At 48.6% G+C, this 24,976-nt stretch overlaps 1 protein-coding gene across 2 annotated transcripts in view; it reads left to right on the forward strand.

Moving 5' to 3' along the window:
• KSR2 (kinase suppressor of ras 2) overlaps positions 1-24,976 on the forward strand; it is a gene marked incomplete at its 3' end in the record, with an annotated part of 182,392 nt that overhangs the window by 37,624 nt on the left and 119,792 nt on the right. The window contains exons 1-2 of one of the 2 annotated variants that reach the window (XM_083417454.1): positions 8,253-8,348; positions 10,768-11,275. In XM_083417454.1, coding sequence (XP_083273580.1) covers positions 8,345-8,348; positions 10,768-11,275 — 512 coding nt within the window. In that variant the 5' untranslated portion in view covers positions 8,253-8,344. Of the gene's footprint in view, positions 1-8,252; positions 8,349-10,767; positions 11,276-24,976 lie in introns of those variants that run through there. The other variant, XM_083417455.1, reaches the window with a different exon arrangement.

A 24,976-nucleotide genomic window follows, 5' to 3' on the forward strand; every position in this document is an offset into this window, starting at 1 on the left:
ATCGGGTCCAGCATCCTGTTCTCATGGAAGCCAATGAGATGCCTATGGAAAATTTGCAAGCAGGACCCGAGCACAAGATCTTTCTCCCCTCCTGTGGTTTCCCGCAAGTGGTATTCAGGATTACTGCCTCTGACCGACTATTGAGACAGAGCACAGCAATCACGGCTACTATTGGACTAGCTGGGTGTTTTTAACCTCTCCCTTATTAACTGGCTTCAATTAAGTATGTTTACTATGATTCTATTGTTTGATCTCATACGTTGCCCCAAGAGAGAGCTCTTGCCCTTAAAGGCAGACTATAAAATATTTTAAATAAAAATAAAACAAAAGCTTCTTTTTTAAAGGGAAGGCAGGGACATGAAAGCCAAAAAACCCCTATTGAGAAATTCCTGTTTGGCTCTTAAATTTTCCCCAGCCACGAAATAACTGCAGCTTGAACGCCGATAAAACCAGCACCTTTCTGCAGTGGGAAGTTTAGCAGGCATCTGTGTAACTTTGGCATTTCTTGTGTAGAGAAAACCTGATCTTCTGGAAAGGTCCTTAGAAGTGCAGAAGAGTCATTAATGCAGAGGAATTTTTTTGTATTTTATTTGTTTTAAAAGGGAAAAAAAGTGTGTGTGGGGGGGGGAAGGGGGTGGTTGCTCAGGCTTCTCTTTGGCTAATTAAATAAACCTTGCCTGTGATGATGGACAGGTGAGACGAAGAGATGGACAGCCGGCTGGGAGATAAATGAAGAGGGAGGCTGTATTTACTCCGCATCACGACCAGAGCCTCCGCGGTTCCGTGTCGCAGATAAAAGGTCACCCGTGTCGCCACGCCGTCACTTCTTCAGAACGGGCGTCTGACGGATGTGCTTTCCACGCCTGCCCCGGTGACGGATGTCTGGGGGCTCGGAGAGAGGATGGCTGTCAGCTGATTTCCCTCTGCCTCTTTCCCTTATGGTCTCATCTAGCTTCTTCTGCTCCCCCCCTCCAGGGGTGTGTGTAGATTTCTGCAGCTGAAAAAGGCTCTGTCCCGTCCTCGGTCCGTTGGCGTGTGTCTCTGTGTGTTTTTATCCTGCTCTGCTGCCATTATCTGCACTCGGTCAATCACTTCGATCCGAGAGGCTGTTGCTACTGAAGCCTGCAGCATGCTGAACTGCTGACAGAGTGTTTGGGGTGGCATTGCAAGTAGGGTAACCTTTCAGGTTGCATCGCCATGGGGGCACCAGGTGCCTCGGAAGCATTGTTATCAATGGTGAATATTAATCACAGGGGAGCCATATTGCAATAAGTGCACCGGGCCATTAATCAGCTGCTGGCTCGTGAATGCAGTTGCCAGAGTCCCAGCAATGGGGGTGGGAAGAGGAATGATCCATTACCGCTCCAGACGAAGGAGGTGGGGGTGAGGAAGGAGATGGATGGGCTTCCATTTGTCATTTTTGTGTGATGGCTAATGCCTCTTCATTAAGATGTATAGGACCGCCTTCCTAAAGCATTGCAGAATGGAGAATGGGCTGAAGGCTAATCCTGATCTGCAGGGCATTGGCACTCCACCCATCTTCCATTTTGAATATATTCACTAGCTCTGACTTTGCAGTCTAGATTGGGACCACCACCTTGCAAAGGCACCCACAAGATTCCAAAATGCTTTTTCTCTACCCAACAATAAAGCTCAGCGCTTGAATACATTGAAGCGTTCCATACACACCATCTTCCTGCTTTTACAACAACCTTGTGAGGTAGGCTGGGCTGGGAGAGTGGCTTGCTTTGAGGCAGCAGTGAGGAACTTGTAGCCCTCCGTATGTTATTGGGACTACAACTCCCATCAGCCCTGATCACCGGGCTCTCCTGACTGGGTCTGATGGGAGCTGGAGTTCAGCAGCTTCAGAATGCTCACCTAGTGAACTCATGGCACCAGTGTGGTTTGAACCTGGAGCTTAGTGCAATCTCTCAGCTACTGGGCTGCATCGGTGCTCTTGCAACACAACTGCGGCACGTTGTCAAAGAATCAGGGTCCAAGGGATCTGTGTAGGCCAGCAAAAGGAAGCAGAGCCTCTACGTCCAATGTCAATCCAATGCTTTCCCTCTAAGAGGGTTCGGCAACTTTCAGCAGCCTGAGTCCCTTCAGAGCTGCAGGTTTGGCTCCAGGTTTTAGAGGAGAGAGGGAGAGTCAGATCTTTGGTTCTTCTGGCTAGTATTTTCAAACAGGGGGTCCCTCCCTGGACGACCTGAAGATGCACCTGGGGCCTTCTGCATTTGAAACAGAGGCTCTTTCATTGAGCTTCAGCCCTTCCCCACTCAAAGCAGCTGGCCATTTAAAACAGCGGCTTATAGTCTAATGCAGGGTTGCCCAAACGTCTTTCAAAGAGGGCCAGATTTGATGAAGTGAATGTGTGTGAGGGCTGGAGTTAAAGGTAAAGGGACCCCTGACCATTAGGTCCAGTCGTGACCAACTGTGGGGTTGCGGCGCTCATCTCGCTTTATTGGCCAAGGGAGCCGGCGTACAGTTTTTCTGGGTCATGTGGCCAGCATGACTAAGCCGCTTCTGGCGAACCAGAGCAGCACACGGAAACACCGTTTACCTTCCCGCCGGAGTGGTACTTATTTATCTACTTGCACTTTGATGTTGCAAGTAGATAAACTTGGCTTCTAACTGCTAGTTGGCACTTTCTAACTGCTAGTTGGCAGGAGCTGGGACTGAGCAACGGGAGCTCACCCAATCGTGGGGATTCGAACTGCTGACCTTCTGATTGGCAAATCCTTGGTTCTGTGGTTTAACCCACAGCACCACCCGCGTCCCTCAGGGCTAGAGTTGTTGAGCTTTAAATCATCGACCGGAGGGCCCCCAAAATGAACTTTGGACATGCCTGGTCTAATGAGACATGATGGAAAAGGAAGTGGAATGGGGGGGGGGGAGAAGGAAAACAGGGTGGTACCAAGGCTTCATTTTGTTCCTAATGGCCAGACAGAACAGCTGTAAGTGGAAGTAGTTCTCGGACCAGGTAACTAGCGTGAGCCAAGCTGGTGGATGGTGCCTTGAAACATCTCCTTCTCCACCCAGGCTGATCTATGCCACATTAACACCACACATTGAAAGAGCACCACACCATTTTAGACAGTTTCCCCTTCCCCCAAAGGATTCTGGGAGCTGTAGTTTGGTGAGGGTGCTGAGAAGGTGCTGTTAGGAAACAGTCCCCTGCCCACCTGGAGATGCTGGGATTGAACCCGGTCTTTCTGCCTGCCAGGCAGATGCTTCTACTCACCTGAGCTGCGACTCCTCTGCACCTTTCACTTGTGTTTGGATGCAGTGCTCCCGTCGCGATGAGCAGCAGCCCTTCGTGACATTTTCTGCTTTTCCGTGGCTTAAAATTCCTGGTTGCCGTAGTAACTTTTGCTTTTTCTTGTGGGGGAGGAAAGCTAGAACACACTTGAGGAGCAGTTGCCGTCTCGGAGAAAGCAAAAACGAGGGTTGCTTTCTCACCTCGGAAGACCTAGTGGCGGTCAGCTGAGGGATCTGGGTAAGCCTGCGCGAGGGCCCCAGCGAAACGCAGGGGGACTTGCGGTCCTGGGTGGTGTGTTTTTTGAGGGATGCTTACCTTGACGTGGTCCCGTTGGGTGCTCCGATACTGCTGTGGGTCTCTCTTTGAAGCATTGTTAGGGCCGTTGCAGAAGACTAGATAGTATGGGGCATGTTATATTCAAAAGAGTCCCTTGGGAAGAACTGTTGAAGCTTGGGAATAGGCCTGGCAGAAGATCAGCACCACGGACAGCGTTCTGGGTGTTCTGGACAGAGCACCCAAGGCAGGATGTTGCTCTAGCTAGGACCTGTGGCTCACTGAGGTCTTGAATCAAGGGTGGGGAAGCTCAGGCCAGGGGCCACATGCGGCCCACCAAGCTCCTCCTTCTGGCCCTTGGGGCCACACATCTTCTCACCAGGCAGCATCCCTTCACTGGCCCTCCTTGAGGAACATAGGAAGCTGTCTTATGTTGATTCAGACCCACTAGTCCATCTAGCTCAGAATGCCTTCAGCTCAGCTGGTACAACATGAGACTCTCAGGGTTCTGAGCTCGAGCCCCACAGAAGATTCTTGCATTGCAGGGGGTTGGACTAGATGCCCTTCGTGGTCCCTTCCAACATTACAATTCTATGATTCTATGAAAGGGAGTGGGTCTTGAGGGTTTCAGGCAGGGAGTCTCTCCCAGCCCGACCAGGAGATTGCCAGGGATTGAACCAGAGACCTTCTAGCTGCTAGGCAGATGCTCTGCCACTGAGCTACAACCCTTCTGTGATCTTTTGCTCCCTCCTTGAGTGCTTTTGCCTGGCTGGTATGCACCCTTGAGCTGTGATAACGCCTGTTGCTTACCTGGATGGAGGGTTGCGTGTGTGGCTGGAACATAGCCTGCCGTAGAAAGGGGAGATTTGTATCCATTGCCCGCCATTGGCATGCAGCCTTTGGAAAGTTGCCTTTTATTAAATGTGGTCCTTGAGCTGAAAAAGGATCACCACTGCTGGAGTAGAGGAAATAAAAAGCAAGAGGGCAGAAACAAAAGGATGGGGAGGTAACAAATCTGAGGGCTTTAAAATGTCTGCAAATGATGTGGGTAGATGAAGAAGGGGCTCATCGCAGAGAAGTCACAGCCACGAACTGATAGGTCTGCCCATGAGAGCCAGTGTGGTGTAGTGGTTAGTGTGTTGGACTAGGACCTGGGAAAGCAGAGTTCAAATCCCCATTTGGGCCATGGAGCTCACCTTGGGCCACTCAGGGCATCTCAGCTTAACATCTACCTCACAGGGTTGCTGTGGGGATTAAATAAGGACAGGTGAACTGTGTATGCTATGGGTAGGCAAACTAAGGCCTGGGGGCTGGATCCGGCCCAATTGCCTTCTAAATCTGGCCCACAGATGGTCTGGGAATCAGCGTGTTTTTACTTGAGTAGAATGTGTCCTTTAATTTAAAATGCATCTCTGGGTTATTTGTGGGACATAGGAATTAGTTCATCCCCCCAAAAAAAATATAGTCTGAGGGACAGTGGACCGCCCCCCTGCTGAAAACGTTTGCTGACCCCTATGCCACCTTGAGCTCCTTGGTCGAAAAGGTGGGATATAAATGCCATAAATATACATAGAAAATGAAAAAGGGTGCTGGAAAAAATAGTAGCTTGAGGGGTTAATTCTGCAATGAAGTTTAATTGGCAAGAGAAGGATTTTGCCCATGAAGCCAGGGAGCATCATAGCCACATGTAGGAATGTAGCTGTGACCAAGTTATGCAAGGCAGTTTGGAAATTTTGTGCTGGGTGCTTGGGAAAAAATATATATAGAGCTGACACTTGTGTGCTGTGGGGTTTGATCCAGGTGATTCCTTTTTTGTTTAAAGAGAGAAATGTGTTTTTTTGTGGAACATTGGGAGCAGATTCCTGGATACCTACCGCTATCATGACAGCGACCCGATGAAATTAACTAGACCAGAACCTGCTTGATGTGGTTTAGTCAATTGCAACTTTCCACTGGCTTGTATAGAGCCATAGTCCAGTTCAGACATTCAGAGATCATGATGGTCGTGGGATAAAGCACGTCTCGGAAAGGGGCATGTGGATTCCAGTAGCCATAGTGTGATACTTAGTAGGGGCACAGCAGGCTGAGGGAACAAGCTTATTTATGCTGTTTTCCAGACTCATCACTGTAGGTGTCTCTCCTGAGCCCTATTCAGGTGTTTGCCTTAAACAGAAGATCAGGGCTGTGCATTCCCATAGGCTGCAGCCTCATAGCTTCCTGAGTCGGGCAAAAGATCTGGGTTCCCAATAGTGGGGACGTTTCTAAGTCGAATGCACTAAAAGTTTGTATTCAAGTGCCCCATTCAGTATGGGAAGGTTGGGGGTTATGCCCCTCCCATGCCTCATACATGCTTTATTCCCCCTCCCCCCCCAGTTCATTGAAGGCCTGAAAAGGTCACTGGTTTTGTATGAATCAAAGAGAGAATAATAGTTTGTCATGTAAAATATTGGCTATGGTGCATCCACATTAATCTACAGTGCACCGGTCACAGAATAATAGAATGGCAGAGTTGGAAGGTCCCCCAAAGGAGTCCAACCCCCTGCAATGTAGGAATCACAGTATAATATTATTATTAACAACAACAACAACAACAACAATAATAATTTATACCCTGCCCATCTGGCTGAGTTTCCCCAACCACTCTGGGTGGCTCCCAATCAAGTGTTAAAAACAATACAGCATTAAATATTAAAAACTTCCCTAAACAGGGCTGCCTTCAGATGTCTCTTAAAAATAGGATAGCTGCTTATTTCCTCGACATCTGATGGGAGGGTATTCCACAGAGCGGGTGCCACCACCAAGAAGGCCCTCTGCCTGGTTCCCTGTAACTTCGCTTCTCACAGGGAGGGAACTGTCAGAAGACCCTCAGAGCTGGACTCCAGTGTCCAGGCTGAATGATGGGGGTGGAGATGCTCCTTCAGGTATACAGGACCGAGGCCGTTTAGGGCTTTAAAGGTCAGCACCAACACTTTGAATTGTGCTCGGAAACGTACTGGGAGCCAATGTAGATCTCTCAGGTGTTATATCGTCCCAGCGGCCATTCTCAGTCACTAGTCTAACTGCTGCATTCTGGATTAGTTGTAATCTCCAGGTCACCTTCAAAGGTAGCCCCACACAGAGCGCATTGCAGTAGTCCAAGTGGGAGATAACCAGAGCATGTACCACTCTGGCGAGACAGTCTAGTGGGCAGATAGGGTCTCAGCCAGCGTACCAGATGGAGCCGGTAAACAGCTGCCCTGGACACAGAATTGACCTGCGCCTCCATGGATGGCCGTGAGTCCAAAATGACTCCCAGGCTGCGCATCTGGTCCTTCAGGGGCACAGTTGCTCCATTCAGTTGCCCCACACCCGCCCACCCCCTGTCCCCCCCAAAACAGTACTTCTGTCTTGTCAGGATTCAATCTCAATTTGTTAGCCGCCATCCCAGAATCCCTGACAGATGGCCATCCAACCTCTGTTTAAAAGCCTCCGATGAAGGAGAGGCCACCACCTTCCCAGGTGGTCTGTTCCACTGTCCAACAGCTCTTACCATATGAAAGTTCTTGCTAATATTAAGTTGGAATCTTCTTTCTTGTCATTTGAGTCCATTGGTTTGGGTCCTGCCCCCTGGAGCATGAGAAAACCTGCTCGCTCCATCTTCCATGTGACAGCCCTTCGCAGATATTTGAAGATGGCTCTCATATCAACACGCAGGGCTTCTTCACACTTTGGACCTGTGCTTTCCAGGCTTTCAATCTTCATGTCCAAGTATTCTTTTTTGTTGCTGCTCAATCTTTAAAGCTGATGTGAAACAAATGGCAATTCACAGATCGCTGTTTGCTCCAATTCAGCGGTAAAGATGGTTTGCTCAGGGATAGCAAAAACAAGACTCAGAGCTTTAATGCTGGAAAGCACAGAGGAAAAGTAAGTGTGGACAAGTTCTCAGCCTTCTCTTCTCCAGGCTGAACATACCCAACTCATCCAACCCTGCAGCAGAGGGTTTGTTCCACCACCTTCGCACCAAGCTATGCACATTTTCTTTGAGCTGAGATAGACATGTATTCTACGTGCTTGTTTTGGCGTTTCCAAGGGCACAGCACACACACAAATGTTATGAAAATCCACCAAGGAGGTTTGACAGCCGACGGTGGCAGGATGCAAAAATCTGAACACACCGATTCCGGGTCTGTGACGGCTCAACAATGCCAAAAATTGAGTCTCTGAAAAGCATCCTGTATGCTTTTGTGTGAGCAGGTATTAGCTGAGAATGGGCTCCCCAAACTCTACTTCGATATTTTTAGGCATGACGCACTGTGAGAAGCATCAAGTTATTTTTACGAGGGTGCTCATCAATCATGTAATGACACAGCCATCAAAATAAAAGAGCAGATAAATGAATGCAGGGAATGGCAAGGACATGCCTGGAGCCTGGGCTGTGGGGTTTAATGACCCCAGATTGGGCTCTGATATGAAGAGCCTTTCTTGGTTGGACGTTGGGCTACCCTTCTCTCAGTCGCTCCACACCTCTGCTTAGCAACCATCAATCATAATTAATTAGCAATGTGGTAATTAATCTTGCCGAAGAAGGTGTTCTCCCTGGATAATCATCTCCTACTGACCAAGAACTGCAAGAGTTTGTCCCTGTTAGGGATTGGCCCTCCAATTATTGCATCACAATCAGCTGCTATTTTGCAGGGTGGGGAAGTCTACTCACCTCAGTTGGATTGATTGGGGTTGGAAGGCTCTGTGCAAAATGGGAAATGGTTGCCTTCGTCACGTCCCCAGACTGCTTGACGTCTTGGCTGGAGAGTGAGGAGAGGCTGTGGCGCAATGGGTCAGTGTGTCTGGTGGTTAAGCAGAAGGTTGGTGGTTCAAGCCCACCCAGGGATGGCTGTGGGCAGAATTCCTGCATTGCAGAGGGTTGGACTACTCTACAATTCTAGGGCCACCCTCCCCCCTTCAAATACCGTGCAGTTCAGAAGTGGTCCCAGGTATTGCGATGTGGAATCATAGAGCTGGAGGGAGCTTTGCAGGCCAGCAGTGGGGAACCTCTGCCCAATGGGCCTTCTTAGACTCTCCAGGCTCCCCCATTTGGCCCATGCAGCCATGTTGGATGAGCAACATTCACCTGTTCTATTCCTTGCATCATATTAATCATGTCCGCTGTGGGACAGGTAAAGGCACTGCTTCCCTGCCGAAAGCAGGGGCTTGCAGGACCCACCAACCAGCTGATCATCAGCACTTGCAAAGAAATGATGGGGTTTAGCAAGTGCCACTGATCAACTGATCTGGCACCTCCGATCAGCTGATTTGGCAAGGCAAGTCAACTGATTGTCGGCACCTGCAAGGCAATGGGAATACAGGATGTCTGTTGACTGGAGAGGAACGTAGCATAACGTATTTCTGCCTTGCTTGCCTTCTTCTGAGCTGGGTCTTTGCAGAAGCAGCCTAGAGCAGCCTTTGCCAAGCTGGTGCTCCCCACAGCAGGAGTGGCAGTCCAAAACATCTGGAGGGGGCACTCACAAGACTGCCAAGACTGGTCAGGGGTCTCTTTTTCATTTGAGTTGCCAGCCAACTCCTCAGAGACTAGGATGCTATTTTGTCGGCTGTCCGATTGCCCAGGTGGGCAGAGAGCGCTGAGGACATTCCGGCATCCAAACAGGCTGATTCAGATTCCTCTGGGATCAGAGGCAGTCCTCCTTTTGCAAGGAGGCACTTCTCCTTGATGCTTAACTCTGTCAGCTGCCCAAATTCACTTCCAAGTCTTTCTGCAGCTTCTTTCTCCCATTCATTTTCCTTTGGAGGACTCACTTGTCTGATCTGCTAATGCTTTCCACTCCCAATCAGTCCAGCCCCTCAAACTCCACCAGATCTCTCCCTCTCTCTCTCCGTCTCTGCACCAGACCCCTTTCAGCCTCTCTCGAAACATCCTACTGCATTAGCAGCCGAGACAAAGAGCTCTGCACAGGCACCACTTCTCCTTTCATTCCCTCTTCCCGTTGACTGATTTTCTTTTTATTAACCAGCTTTGGAGGGAACAATCCCAAAGACATCCCTCCCCCCGCCTTGTCACACTTTTTAAAAACTGAAAAAACCCTCCTTTTAATCAACCCTTCTTCCTTTTTTTGTCCTGCAGCTCATTGCCTGTCCTTCCCTCTCCCTTCTCAAGAGCTTGAAATAAATTGATTTCCTTGAAAAGGATGCGGAGATAACAGGGCTATCAATTAATAATCCCGAGTGGCGTAATAATAATAATAATAAAGAGTCGGGGTCGCTATGGACTTCTTTTTTAGAATGCAAATATCACCTTTTTATTCATGAGTTCTTAAGAGGCGTTGGATCAAAAGTGCTGGGAGTGGAGAGCCTGGGTTCACTGGGGGGAGAGAGAGATGGAGTCTATTATTTTGTGCAATAGTACTTTTGGGTAATAAAGTGCTTCTTAGGATTCCTTCCTGAATGGATTCAGGAAATGGTGGCGTGTGGGGTGCTTGAGATAGATGGAGGGGGGAGTGGGATTAAAGGCGTTCATGGAGCCTAGTTATGCTGGCTACTGGGCCAGCTTCACTCTGCTCACCAACTCCAGCTACCCTTTTAAATGACCAAATCTCCCTCCCTTTACACCTCAATTACTCTGCCCCCCTCACAACTTCCCCCCAAGCCTTTCCCTTCTCCCCAAGCCCCACCCCCTTTTAAATGGGTGGGGAGGTGCTTCACAGAACGCCTTGCTAAAATGCTATAGGGGAAAGTGCAAAAACCAAATGTATGCATTGTGAAAAGGACGTACCAAAATGCATTGTTGGCTTGCAACAATGTGCGTATTTGTCAAACTTACATACAGAAATGTGTATATCGGAATAAATCCTATGCCTATGTTCATGAAACGAATACGCATAACTGCATTATATATCGGGAAACAGCTTGCAGAAATGTGTGCTGTAGTCACAACTGCGCACACAAAAAGTTAAATTTGCATTAAATTGCCGATTAATCTTGATGAGTTTTTTTTGTATTTTTAAAATTGGAAATTGGAGAATTGGAGAATTTTAAATTGCAAACTGGATAATTTGGGACTGGGGGAAAAAATGAGACACTGAAGGAAAAAGGTTTCCTGGGTTGCTCCCTCTGGGTGCATTGACAGTTTAAATAAGTTCTCAATGTATTTAAATGTGTAGCATAGATTTCCTCTTGTTAAATCACCACGGCTTTTCAAGTGTGTGCATGACAATGATTCCCCCCCTTTCCCATTTGTACAGGTGGTAGCCTTTCCAAGCAAGACTGGACGATCCAGTGGCCGGCAACGACTGAGACGGGCAAGGAGAACAACCCCGTGTGCCAATCGGAATCCATGCAGTGGATTCGAACCCACCTCTCTCCGAGCCCCAAAGCTCAGTCCAAATGCATCCAGCACTACTGCCACTCGACCTTGCCGCATGGACCGGTGTATGCCCATGTGGACAGGCTGACCGTGGAAGGCTTCCCAGGGCTGTGCCCACCACTGGAGTCTGGCCACCGCTCCTTGCCCCCTTCCCCGCGGCAGCGGCATGCTGCGCATACCCCGCCACGCACCCCTAACATCGTCACCACCATGACACCACCAGGCACACCGCCGGTCAGGAGGAGGAACAAGGTGAAACCCCCGGGAACACCACCCCCATCCTCCCGGAAACTCATCCACCTTTTCCCAGGATTCACCACCTTGCACCGCAGCAAGTCCCATGAATTCCAGCTGGGCAATCGAGTGGATGAGTCTCACACACCCAAGTAAGTGGACCGAGGAGGGAATATGTGCATGGAAAACACGGGTGGAGAAGGGCGAGGTGGACCTGTCTCCCATGGAGTGTGGGGGGGTGCTAGGTTGATGATCAGAAGGTTGGCGGTTTGAATCCCCATGATGGAGTGAGCTCCCATTGCTCTGTCCCAGCTCCTGCTCACCTAGCAGTTTGAAAGCATGCCAGTGCAAGTAGATAAATAGGTACCACTGCAGCAGGAGGGTAAACGGCGTTTTTGTGCGCTCTGGTTTCTGTCACTGTGTCCTGTTGTGCCAGAAGCGGTTTAGTCCTGCTGGCCACATGACCCAGAAAGCTGTCTGTGTACAAATGCTGGCTCCCTCAGCCTGAAAGCGAAATGAGTGCCACAGCCCCAGCCTATGACTGGACTTAACCATCCAGGGGTCCTTTACTTCTTCTTTTTGTAATCCCTGTATCCGCAATGGACCTACTGATGACAACAATACATTGATGTAGCACTTTCCAGCATTAAAATACTGCTACTTCTACCAGCACCACCACCGTCGCAATTTATATATACTGTGTATATGTTTCTTTCTTTCGTAAATGAGAGCTTTAGTTTCTGGGAACAGTAGCCTGGGGGAGAGTAGGCCTGCTGGTCACGTACCCACCTCTACGTGATGAGGTGGGGGAGACAGGGTACTTGGTATTGCACAGTTCTATTTGTAGGTGTTTCTATTGGTTCAAGTGCTCTTATAGGCTGGCTGTGGACTTAGGAACAACCCAAAGAAGGCGCAAAGTTTGGACAGAGAAGTATACAAAGGTGAAAACCCCACCGAGACCAGGAGAGGTAGCCGGTCAGAGCTGCATGCCGGGAGCTTCTCTGTGGCTGCTGCCACCTGCGCCCCTTGGCTGTCATTGAAAGATGGGATGTAAAGATAACGAACCCTTTTGCCTTCCATTTCGTGAATCGGTTTCTTTCAAACGAGCAGGACGCAGGCCATTTAGCCACCAGAGCTTGGCAGTGCCACATACTCTGGGACGCTGATGGGGTTGCCAGCTCATTAGGTCCGAATGTGGCCTCCCCAGAGGAGAAGGGCTCTCCGTTCCTTCTAATGAACTGTTCCACATCAACAGGGGTGGCGTTGTGGGTTGGGGGGAGCACCTCCCAGCTACTCTGTCCCTTCTCTCAGCCATTACAGATATTTTCCATCTCTTGCTCTCGCTGCACTTCAAAAAGTTGTCAATCAATGTAGTCTCTCTCTCTCTCTCTCTCTCTCTCTCTCTCTCTCTCTCTCTCTCTTGTTTCTTTGTTGGTGAAAACATTTGTTATTTTGTGCAGGGACAGGGGTGAGGAACTGCCAGCCCAGGGGCCAAATACAGCACTTCAGGCCTCTCTGCCTAGACCTTGGTGCTCTCTCCAGGCTGCACCCTCTCCTCAACCACACCCTGCCACTCCTGCCTCGCAAGGGCCCTTGTGGGTGACCACATAGTAGTAGTCTGCATGTTGTAGGCATGGCCTGCTGCAGACAACAAGTCCCATAGCTGGTGAAGCTTGGAAATCAGGACCATGGACAGGAAATCAGGACCATGGACAGCTCCCTGTCCATTCAGGCCACATACAAGCGCACACAGGCTACCATGCTGCTCCAGCTAGGTTCTGTGGCTCACTGAGGTCTTAAGTCAAGGGTGGGGAGCCTCAGGGGTGGGGGCCAAATGCGGCCCCCAAGCCTCCCCATCTGGCCCTCTCCCCAGGCACACCACCTCTCTAGCTCTGCTTCACACACGGCTCAAGTGTTTTATCCTGGCTGGAAATAAACTTGCCACTTGTCTGGATGGAGGATAGAGAAGGGTGTGCAAGTCTCTGCAGAGAAGCTAGCCTACTGTACAAAGGTGACATTCCTATCTGTTGCTCTTCCCACTTCTGCCTCTGCCTCTACCCACAGCTCACATGTGCCCCCCCCCGAAGGGAATGCGACGCTTGGGCTGAGAAAAGTTATCCAGCCCTGATACAGGAGGTGTAAACTGCCTCTTGAGGAGGAGATGTCCCACTGACTACCACTTTCTGCAAGGCACCAGAGGAGGGTTTTTGCCTTCTTGGTGTGTTTCTCAGAAGTTTCTGGTCAGCTCTTGTGGGATTCCAGACTCGGGACTGGGTGGACCTTTGGTCTGATGCAGCAGCGCTTCCCCCTAGGTTCTTATGCTTGATCGAGCTAGATAGTTCATTAAGTTCCAAATCTGGATTAGCTATTAAGTATACTTGGTGATGCTGGTGCTGGCTCGCCAGAGCAGCTTCGTCACGCTGGCCACGTGACCTGGAAGTGTCTGCGGACAGTGCTGGCTCCCGGCCTCTTAAGTGAGATGAGCACACAACCCTAGAGTCAGACACGACTGGCCCGTACAGGCAGGGGTACTTTATACTTGGTGGTGGGATGCGGGTGACGCTGTGGTCTAAACCACAGAGCCTAGGACTTGCCGATCAGAAGGTTGGTGATTCGAATCCCCGCGATGGGGTGAGCTCCCGTTGCTCGGTCCCTGCTCCTGCCAACCTAGCAGTTCAAAAGCATATCAAAGTGCAAGTAGATAGATAGGTACTGCTCTGGCGGGAAGGTAAACGGCATTTCCGTGCACTCCTCTGGTTCTCCAGAAGTGGCTTAGTCATGCTGGCCACATGACCCGGAAGCTGTATGCCGGCTCCCTCAGCCAATAAAGTGAGATGAGCGCCGCAACCTCAGAGTTGTCCGCGACTGGACCTAATGGTCAGGGGTCCCTTTAACTATACTTGGTGGTGCAGGGCCCAGCTTTTGCAAAAATCGTTCAACGAAAACCTTTTTTCAAAAAACAAAAACAAAAAACAAAGACATATTCTATTCAGGCACAAACACCCAAGGAGGATGCGAAGCAGGGTGTGGCCTGGGCGAAATTCCAGGGGCCAGGTAGTGATGCCTGGGGTCCACTTTGAGGTGCCCCAGCTCTGCCTTACAGTTCTGATGAAGACTCTCCTTTTGCTCTCTTCCTGAATCTGGTCTGAAGTCTTTCTCCCATCTCTTGTGGCTCATTCTGGATGTCTGAAGCATTGCCACCATTTAATTAGATCTCTCTCTCTCTGTGTCCTGGTGTGGGAGTCTGAGGCCTCCTTTCCCCTCTGTAATTAAATGTTTCAGGTGAGCTCGAGTGAGGCTCTGGGCGCGACAACCAGGATGGGAGGTAATCAAGCATTTCCAGTTGTTAATTGCGCAAGGGGACCCTGGAGCCCCCCCCCCCCGCAAGCTCTGTTCCAGCCGGCTAGACCTCCCCCTCTCGACTTCTCCCTTTCGGCGGGACTCTGGCGCTCGAGGTCAGGCTACCTTAATTTACAATTAGCGAGATGCAGCCCCTCTGCAAGCCCCGGTTCCAAGAGGAGAATCCCCCGTAGGCAGCGGAGTTTATTAAGCTAAATTAATCGAGGGGAGAGAAAACAAATATCAAAGTGTGTTCTGGTACCCCGGCATCCAACCAAGGGCTCATTGCTTCTAGGCAGGGAGGAGAGATGTCTGGAAAAGACCCAGAAGCTCCTCGGTGGAAGAGTGGAGGTTAATTTACTCTAATGGGGCTTAATGATTTTCAGGAGGCAGCCACCGAATCTTGCCTTCTAATCCCATTAGTGTTTTCGGGATCATAATTAGCGCATTAAAGGGAGGGCGTCTCCCCCCCCCACTTCTATCCTGCAGAATCGCACAGATGCTCCTGCTGCAGTTTACATCGCTTTCCGTTGCGAACTTTGGTTTTGAGTACAGGGAAGGATGGGCTTTGCTGTGAGGGATGAGGGATGCAAGAAGAGCTCTGCTAGATCAGGATAATGGCCCATCTGGTGCAATGTCCCGTTCTCACAGTGGCCAACCAAGATGCCTGTGGGAACCCACAAACAGGACCTGAGCATGAGAGCGCACACCCCTCCTATGGCTTCCAGCTACCAGGATTCAGTTGAGCAGAGCATAGCCATCATGCCCAGCAGCCATTGATAGTCCTGTGTATAATATGATGTTTTTTGCTAAAAAAATAGTCAGAAATTGGGGGTTGTCTTAAACATGGATGGTGAAAGCACAGGGGTTTGGGCTTGGGCTTGGGCTCTGGCCTGGGTGGCCTGGGCTCGGGTTTGGGCCCAGGTGGGTTGGTGGCGGATGGTGGGGGGACAGGGGACAGGGATGATCGCCAAAAGAAAGCTCAACAACCTTTTTGTGCTATCGCTCTGAAAAGGCTGTCCAGATGTTTACGTCTTGAAATATGGCAGCTCTAACTTTGGGGGACCTCTGCAAAAAAAAAAGCTCAATTTCTCTGACCATCGCTTATGTTTAAATATACAGTACTAAATATCCCAATGCTTTGAATATTTAAGAAAATATCAAAGTTGTTCTGTTTGTTGTTTAAACTATTGATTTATTAATTTTGGGTTCAAAATCCCACAGCACTGAGACCCTGGACTGGTTTTGTGTTTCTGAGGCTGGTCCCGTAGGCGATTCCCATTCTGATTCAGAGTCCTCATTCCCATCCCCAGAAGAAAGGGGACCAGACTTATCTGGGCCTGCCCTTGAAGGTTGTCCAGAGACCTCAACTTGTCCCAATAGCACCAGTCTCCTAACCACTCTCAGCCCCCTTAACAGTATACAGCTCCCAGAATTCTTTGAGGGAAGCCACAACTGTTCATAAAGTGGCAAATACTGCTTACAGGGCCGGCCCATGCACGAGGCAAGTGAGGCAACTGCTTCAGGGAGCAGGATCTACAAAGGGCAGCAGATCTGGCCTCCAAGTAAGGCAGAGGTCAGCAAACTTTTTCAGCAGGGGGGGGGGGCGGACTATATTTTGAAAAAAAATAAAATAAACTAATTCCTATGCCCCACAAATAACCCAGAGTTGCATTTTAAATAAAAGGGCACATTCTACTCATGTAAAAACATGCTGATTCCTAGACTGTCCGCTGGCCGGATTTAGAAGGTGATTGGGCCGGATCTGGCCCCCTGGGCCTTAGTTTGCCTACCCATGAAGTACGGCATCACTTTTTGCTGCCACAGTGGCAGTGACGCCTGTGGACTGATCTGCTGCCCCACAGGACTCATGATGGGACCCTGCACCTATGACTTTGCCGCTATGCAGCTGTGTACAGGTCTTTGTACACCATAGCCAGCAACTTGTTATTTTGCTCGGTAAATACCAATTGCAGACGTTGATTAATAGGGATCAGCAGAATGCAGCAGGGGCTTCTGTGCGCTCCCTGTATGGTTTTATTGTTCCCTTCCTCTGATTTCTCAATCAACGGAGATGGTTATTTTATTACAAATTTATTGGGAATTGAAGGCCTTTTGGTTTAATGTCTAAATGACCCAGCGCTGGTTCTCTGGAGCACCAGAATATTCTAATTAGCCTTTGCGTTTCTGGCTTGATGGTGATTGGCAATCACGAAATGCTTAAAAAAGACCCAAGGAAGTCATAAGGTGCTTTTCATATATTACCGGCGCTTCCTCTCAGCCTCATCTGTTTTCCAGGCCACCGCTCTGTTGATGATTACGGACGGGGGGATTTCTGAAAGCCCAAGGAACCTTTCCAGGACTAATGTTCCAGGCCTTGGCATTATGGTCAACAGCTGTAATTTGGGCAACACAATTCATTATTGTAAGCAGTAACCCACTGGCTTCGTTTTGTAGAAGACGGTCCTTAAGTCTTGAGCAGTTAGAACAGGGCTCAGCAAACTTTTTCATCAGGGGGCCAGTCCACTGGCCCTCAGACCTTGTGGGGGGCTGGACTATATTTTGAAAAAATAATAATATATGAACGAATTCCTATGCCCCACAAATAACCCAGAAATGCATTTTCAATAAAAGCACACATTCTACTCATGTAAAATCACACTGATTCCTGGACTGTCCGTGGGCCGGATTTTGAAGGTGATTGGGCTGGATCCGTCCCCTGGGCCTTAGCTTGCCTACCCATGAGTTAGAAGCTACACATCAGGCCACTTCAGAAATTAATTGAAAAGTCTGGTTAGTCCAAATAAGTTGGGGTTAAAGTGTAGTTTATGAATCTGGCTGTGTGTGTGTGTGTCTGTCTGTCTGTCTAAGAGTTCCCAAAGTCTGGACAGAACTTGGGACGGTAGTTCATTTAAAACCAGGAGTGGCTACTTCTGATCTCTTCCTGTGGTTCATGAATGAGGCAGTCTAGGAAGGGGAAATGTCAGGGACTGGACTGAGGAGGAATGGTGGAGACCCCCCCCTTCTCCTGCACTTCCCAGAGAAGAGGGAGACAGTATAGATTTAGAACAGTGGTTTGCAGAAGGTCTTGGTTCGAAGGCTGCAGAGGGGAGAAGCTGGGAAATATTGGGAGGGGAGCAGGAAGAAGAGAAAGAAGCACCAGGGGAGAGACAGCTGACAGAATCAGTGTCTTTCGAAAGCATCCTAGACCCCCCTTCTCCCAGAACCCGGCAGGCATGGAAAGTAGGTGAACAGAGAGCTCAGAGGCAGAAAGCACAGATCTGCCAACGTAGGGATGGCGTATAATAGGAGAGATGGAGGGGGTGGGGCTTTACTCGGTGCAATGCCATTACTGCAAGAGAGGCACTTTTCAAAGCCTGTGTATATTAAATAAAAGACTTGGTAAGAACTCTTCTTGCCAAGTTACAGGGAACCAGGCAGAGGGCCTTCTGGGTAGTGGCACCCACCCTGTGGAACGTCCTCCCACCAGATGTCAAAGAGAACAGCAACTACCAGACTTTTAGAAGACATCTGAAGGCAGCCCTGTTTAGGGAAGCTTTTAATGTTTGATGTATCACAGTATTTTAATATTTTGTTGTAAACAGCCCAGAGTGGCTGGGGTAGCCCGGCCAGATGGGCGAAGTATAAATAATAAATTATTTTTATCATTATTATTATTATCATCTAATTCTTGGCTCCCCACCGTGGGAGGAATCGGATTCCCTGAACCCTGACAGAAACAGAGGGTGGTGATGGTAGACCTAAGATCTCTCCCCCTCTCCTGCAGCCACCATTAAAACTGCAGTCCTCAAGGGCAGCAGCCGCTTGCAAATGTGCTGGTGAATCAAGGGCAGCCAATCCCAGCTCCCCTGAGGTGTATGTTTGGGAGGGGCAAAGGGCACCCAGCTTCAGCAGGAGAAACTGATGAGAAGGGATGCGTGGCGCTGTCCGTTTCAGTTTTTCTTGCTTTTATTCATTTCGCCCCAGTCTTAAATGCATTTGCCATAATTTCAAAACTGTTTGAAGATTTTTATTTTTTATTTTTAAAAGAGTTATCTCCAACTTGGATGGCTTTAAAAGAGGATTGGACAAATTCACGGAGGAAGCTAAGTCTGCTGCTGGCTACTAGCTATGATGGGACGCGGGTGGCACTGTGGGTTAAACCACAGAGCCTAGGACTTGCTGATCAGAAGGTTGGAGGTTCGAAACCCGCAACGGGGTGAGCTCCCGTTGCTTGGTCCCTGCTCCTGCCAACCTAGCAGTTCGAAAGCACATCAAAGTGCAAGTAGATAAAGAGGTACTGCTCCAGCGGGAAGGTAGACACCGTTTCCGTGCGCTGCTCTGGTTCGCCAGAAGCAGTTTAGTCATGCTGGCCACATGACCTGGAAGCTGTACGTCGGCTCCCTCGGCCAATAAAGTGAGATGAGCACCGTCACCCCAGAGTCGGCCACGACTGGACCTAATGGTCAGGGGTCCCTTTACCTTTTTACTAGCTATGATGGCTTGGCTCTACTTCCATGGCTGGAGGCAGTCATGCTTCTGAAACACCAGTTGCGATAAACTACAGGAGGGGAGAGTTGCTCTTGAGCTCAGGTCCTTCTGCAGGTTTCCCGTAGGCCTTTGGTTGGCCACTATGAGAACACAATGCTCTTATTACATTCTCAAAATTTGTTACCATTTTAGCATGCATTTCTCTTAATTTCGCACTTCTTTTGCAAGCAGCATTCTCCGTAGGTTACTTTCCCAAATATAATTATTATTTCATATTAGTTGCTTGTTACCTAGAGGTCCCCAAGTGACTCACAACACAACAAAACCATTAACACAGATACATTATACCATAAAAAACCCCAACTCTTTAAAAATACAAATATTTGCATATTTTGTGTGCCCACATTTCTGGGGACTTGGGGAGCTGCATTGTAAAAATCAGAGAAGTGGGGATGTCGAAGGATGGTTGTATTTCAGTGTACATATTGTTTCTGGGAAAGATGAGTTCAGTGGGTTCTCATGAAGATGCAAGCAGAACCCTATTTCTCCCCCATCTTTACCAACTGAAGAGGAAAAAAGGGGATTTTTGCACAAGCCCTGCCCAGTCTCCCTCCCTCCACTGCTGCCCACTTAGTCGATATGACGGTGCCGTTGCTGCAATTACCCACACTCTCTGGCCTCTGGCGCACTGCAGGTATGCAATCCCAGTTAATTATCGCTGTGTGGCATCTCTGTCGAGAGGAGCAGAGGTGGTTTTTATTTTATTTCTTTTTCTGATAAAAAAACACAACCCGCGTGTTTGTGAAGAGGCACTTCTGCGGCCTCCCCCGGCGAGAAGTCTTACCTTCTCTCGCCACTTCTTCAACAGCGAAGCCATGATTGCGGATTTGGATGAGGGTTTTACGTCTCCATGGTGACCCCAGCTGGAATCCAGAGATGCCTGTGTGCAACTGGGATGACGCTGGGGTGGCTGGCGGTGGGAGCAACAGGCAATGTCAGGGGTCAGACGTTAAGCAGATGGTGCGGTCATCACCACAGTCAGTTTATTTACATCCCACAGCCTTTGTCAATTTAGGCCCTGTCTGCGCCATTGATTTAAAGCATGCTTAAACCACTTTAAACAGTCATGGCTTTCCCCCCTTGCAAAGCATCCTGGGAACTGCAGTTCCTCAAGGGGGCTAGGAATTTTTAAGGACACCACTCACAGTGCTACAATTCCCAGAGTCCCCCACAAAGAGGAATTGTAGCTCCAGGAGGGAACTCAGGCTCTAATTATTTTATTTATTTTTACATTTATATCTTACCTTTCCTCCAAGGAGCTCAATGTGACACGCATGGCTCCTCCCTTCCCTGTTTTATCCTCACAACAACCCTGTGAGGTAGGGCAGGCTAAGAGACAGTGACTGACCCAAGGTCACCCAGGGAGCTTCATGGTTCACTGGGGATTCAAACTCTGGCCTAGTGATGGAGATCTTGTAGTGAGCAGCAATAATGGGAAAATTTGGAGAGGAGGCAAAAGGTTTAGGGGCTGACTGAGGAAAAATCCTAATGTTTTTAATGTTTTCATGATGTTGGAATGGATTTGAACACTAGGAGATTATATATTGTTATTAGCCTTCCTTGCTCACATTAGTGAGATCAACAGAGTACCATCCTTTGCAGCTTAAACTTGGAAGATAATATTGATTTAACCTTCTAGAAACAATAATCTAGGATGCTTTCAGGCAGACTGGGTTTCCCTGGTATTACCCATTTTCTCCCTCTTAAAAATAACAATGACACACACATTGTTTTGTGAAGAAATAAAAGCAGTATTTACTTACATACTCTACGTCTTGAAGCAGTACTTACAGTAGCAAAATGAAGGCAGGTTTAGAAGTACTATACAAGTTACAAAAGCACAAAATGTAAGTTCAAAAATGGTGTCTGAGGTGAAGGGCTCAGACATGCACGTGTGGTCAGCTTGGAAGCATTGTGAAAAAAGAGGTTGCTTGCCCAGGAAGGAAGGAAGGATATAGCGTTACAGCTTCCTGCCAAGGCAGACAAAGGAAGTGATCTCACAGAGTTCCCTCTAGCCAATTTTACAGGAAAGCTCCGAGAGCCTCAGCCCCTTCATGTGCCCACCTGGCAAAGCATGAATTATTGGTTTGACTGCAATAATGTCCCACGCAGGGATGGTGGATGATTTGGCAAAAAATGGAGGGGGACAGAGAAGCTTGGGATTTCATTAAGAGCCTCTTACCTTTATCCTCCAATAATTCAGGCACTGACAAACCTAGACAGCATCTTAAAAAGCAGAGACATCACCTTACCAACAAAGGTCCGTATAGTTAAAGCTATGGTTTTCCCAGGACAGACCGTGAAGCTGAGGCTCCAATACTTTGGCCACCTCATGAGAAGAGAAGACTCCCTGGAAAAGACCCTGATGTTGGGAATGATTGAGGGCACAAGGAGAAGGGGACGACAGAGGACGAGATGGTTGGACAGTGTTTTCAAAGCTACCAGCATGAGTTTGACCAAACTGTGGGAGGCAGTGGAAGACAGGAGTGCCTGGCGTGCTCTGGTCCATGAGGTCACGAAGAGTCGGACACGACTAAACAACAACAACAACTCAGGGACTTAAGCAAACCCAGCACGGACCCCCTTCTCTGCTTTCAGCCTCACGTCAACCCTGCGAGGTGGATCAAGCTGTGAGAAATGTGTCTAGCTCCAGGCGAAAGAGGGAGCGCAATTGCTGGAAGGGAATTTGAACCCAAGTCTTCCTCATCCTAGTACAAGATACTTAAGGCAGAGGGTGGGAGACCCTTTCAGATGTCACTGGACTGTATCATCGCTGACCACTGGCCATGCTGACTGGGGTTTATGGAAGCTGGAGGCCAGGGGCAGTCAAAGGAACACAGTTTAGTCCCTCCTGCTTTGAACCAGCCTCCTACACTGCCGCCTAAATGTTTATGATCATGCCGTGAAGATTCTGGCAATTCCCTGCAGCACAAAAGGCTCATTTCAGATGCTGATCACTGATTCCTCTTTGGCACGGCTTTCTCATTTGCTTCCCGCATCTCGTCTGGCTTCCTCCATTTCTAACTTTAGTTTCCAGAAGTCACTGAGATTCTGGAGTTTGGAGCTATGTCTGCCTTGTGTGTTTGAGAGGAAGGAACAAGGAGAAAAGTTCTGGTTCGGTTTGTTAGCACTCCCTTCAAAGAATCCCCGTTTTTTTATAATCTGTGGCATATTAAGAAGTTACACTTTGTGCAACAGAAAAGGGAATAATAGATCAGTGAGACTTCCACCTTGAAATTCTACCATCCTGGGGGGAGCTAGGACAAGCAAAGGGATCAATAATTAACTGGCAAGCCTTTGATATGAAGAGCTTCCTTTTTCTAAGGAAATTTCCCCGCTTTCGGTCTTGCCCCTCAGAAGAACAAGAACATGGGACGGCTTATCTCTCCCCCAAGTTCTTTTTGCTCAAAGCGCAGCAAGGCAGTTTGAATCAGCTGCCCTGAGAGTTTCTGAGCTGCGGGGGAGAGTGCCTCTTCTGCCTGGGTCCTGCTTAAGGGTGAAAAAGGCAAATTCCATGCTAGGGATCCCTAGTGAAAGACCTGAAAATAAAACTGCTGGTATCATAATGCCGTTATGCACATCTGTGTATATTGGACCGAGCCAGCGGGCTCTTCCTATGTTCCTATTATTTTATCCATTGAGAATGAGGCTATCAATGGCTACTAAATCAAAGAATCAAAGCAGATGGCTGCAGGGTGGTAGTGCTTGGGGGCTTCCCATCTGGCTGGCCACTGTGAGAACAGGGTGCTGGACTAGATGGGTCATTGGCCTGATCCTGCAGGCTCTTTGGATGTCCTTATGTCACACAACATCTCCACCTGCAGAGCTAGGAGTGCCCCACATGCCGTTGTTGCCTTAAGTCAGGAGTCAGCAAACTTTTTCAGCAGGGGGTCAGTCCACTGTCCCTCAGACCTTGTGGGGGGCCAGACTATAATTTTTTGGGGAAAATGAACGAATTCCTATGCCCCACGAATAATCCAGAGATGCATTTTAAACAACAGTGCACATTCTACTCATGTAAAAACATGCTGATTCTTAGACCATCCGCGGGCCGGATTTAGAAGGCGATTGCCTTAGTTTGCTTACCCATGCCTTAAGTGCTGATTGCCAGCATTCTTTTCACTTCCTTTCACAACATTTATATACCACTTGTTTCATCTTCATCAAACTTTATTACAGTCGCAGACCAGCATCAGATAAAAGCATGCGAATAAAGTAAAGCACATGACAAAGAGGAAAGGGATAAAAGATACTGCTTGATTATTAGATTGCTTCATGCCCTCCAACATTCCTCAGGCAAAAATAGGGACACTTCTCACTCCCCCCAACTGACCCTCCTTGTCCCCCCCATTTTTAGTCGTCTCCCCTCCCCTGCAGAGCATTTCTTATCGAAAGAAGGGCAAGTGCCATCACCAGGACGCAGCATAAACATCCCCCACCATCCTGAGGAAAACCTTAATCCCGATTTGGTTTGATTTTATTCTTTGGTAGAATTACAAAAAGAAATAGGGACCAAATTGGAAGCTGGGGTGGCTTTCGTAATTCCAGAATTGTCCCTGGAAAATTGGGACGCTTGGAGGGTATGCTGCTTTGAGGGTTTTCACAAAGAGTCCCCACCTCAAATCTCGTTCCCCTGTTGGGTGACCTAGAACGTTGCTGGCATGGTTGATGTCCTTCGTAAAAAGGCCTGCTGGGTCTTAGATAGCCAGCGAGGGCAACCTCAGGCCCAGAGCCTCTGTGTGGCCCCACGGGTCTCTTGATCGGGCCCCCGGAGCTTTGAAGAACCAAGACCCCTTTCATTTCCTGGGCTTGCTTTGCGGAGGAGAAACGGCAAGAGTACGAGCTGCGCTCTGCCTCCTGCCTCCCTCTTTCCCTCCCCCAGGAAAGCCTTTTTGTTGAATCCACTGAGCATCGGAAGGTAACACAGCACTGAATTAAACATAGTGGAAACCAGTCAACCTTGCCAGTAACTCTCCTCCCCCATCCATTAAATTGCATCTTTTTATTATTATTTCCCCCCCACCCACAGCATAAAATTAATTTGGGAACAACATGCCTGAAGGGCAAACGGCTCTTTGCTTCGCTGCTTCAATCTTTTATTGAACAAAGAGGCTCGAGCGAGCGCCTGCCTCCTGCGTATTGCGGGAAGCCAAGAGGGTGTGAAAGAGGAATGGGCCCAGGGCAGAGTGGGAGGAGAGACTCAGGTGCGACCCATAGCTTGGGTGGCTGGCTGGAAGCTGCATTTGGGGCATGGCTGCTAACTGACCCCTCAAATGACTATCCCAACCTGGGAGGTTCTTGTGATTATTATTATTGGTGAACTGCTTTTAATATTGTGCTGTAATAGTCTGTTTCTAATTTTGCAACCCACTCTATGGGACCTTAAGGAGGAAAATTGGGCAATTAATGATAATAATAAGAATGACAACAACAAATTATTATTATTATTATTATTATTATTATTATTATTATTATTATTATTATTATTTCAATTTATTCAAATGGTCCAATTTCTTCTTCTTCTTCTTCTTCTTCTTCTTCCAATCCAATAAAAACACAAGAAATACAATAAATCAGATAGCATTTCATCAGAAGGGGGTACATCACTTATCTTGCCATAGCAGAATGCCCCTCTGGCCCTGAGTCTACAGTGAAAGGGAGAAGGGAATAGGATTTAAATGTGCATCATGAGGCAGGCAGTTCCCAAGATTGTTGGCACTGCTATGGGAAAGGGCTTGGGCTTTAGCTCCTTCCACTGCACAGGATCATGTACTGCCCCATGAGAAGTGGAGAGAGGAAAAGAAGCAAAACATCCACCAAGACTTGCTCCAGCTAGATTATCCTGCCCCCAACCAGGCTGTATATAGCTGTTGTAAAGGTAAAGGACCCCTGGATGGCTAAATCCATCCAAAGCTGACTATGGGGTTGTGGCGCTCATCTCGCTTTCAGGCCGAGGGAGCCGG

Source organism: Podarcis tiliguerta, assembly GCF_965153285.1.
Source record: "Podarcis tiliguerta genome assembly, chromosome: 16".
Classification (NCBI taxonomy): domain Eukaryota; kingdom Metazoa; phylum Chordata; class Lepidosauria; order Squamata; family Lacertidae; genus Podarcis; species Podarcis tiliguerta.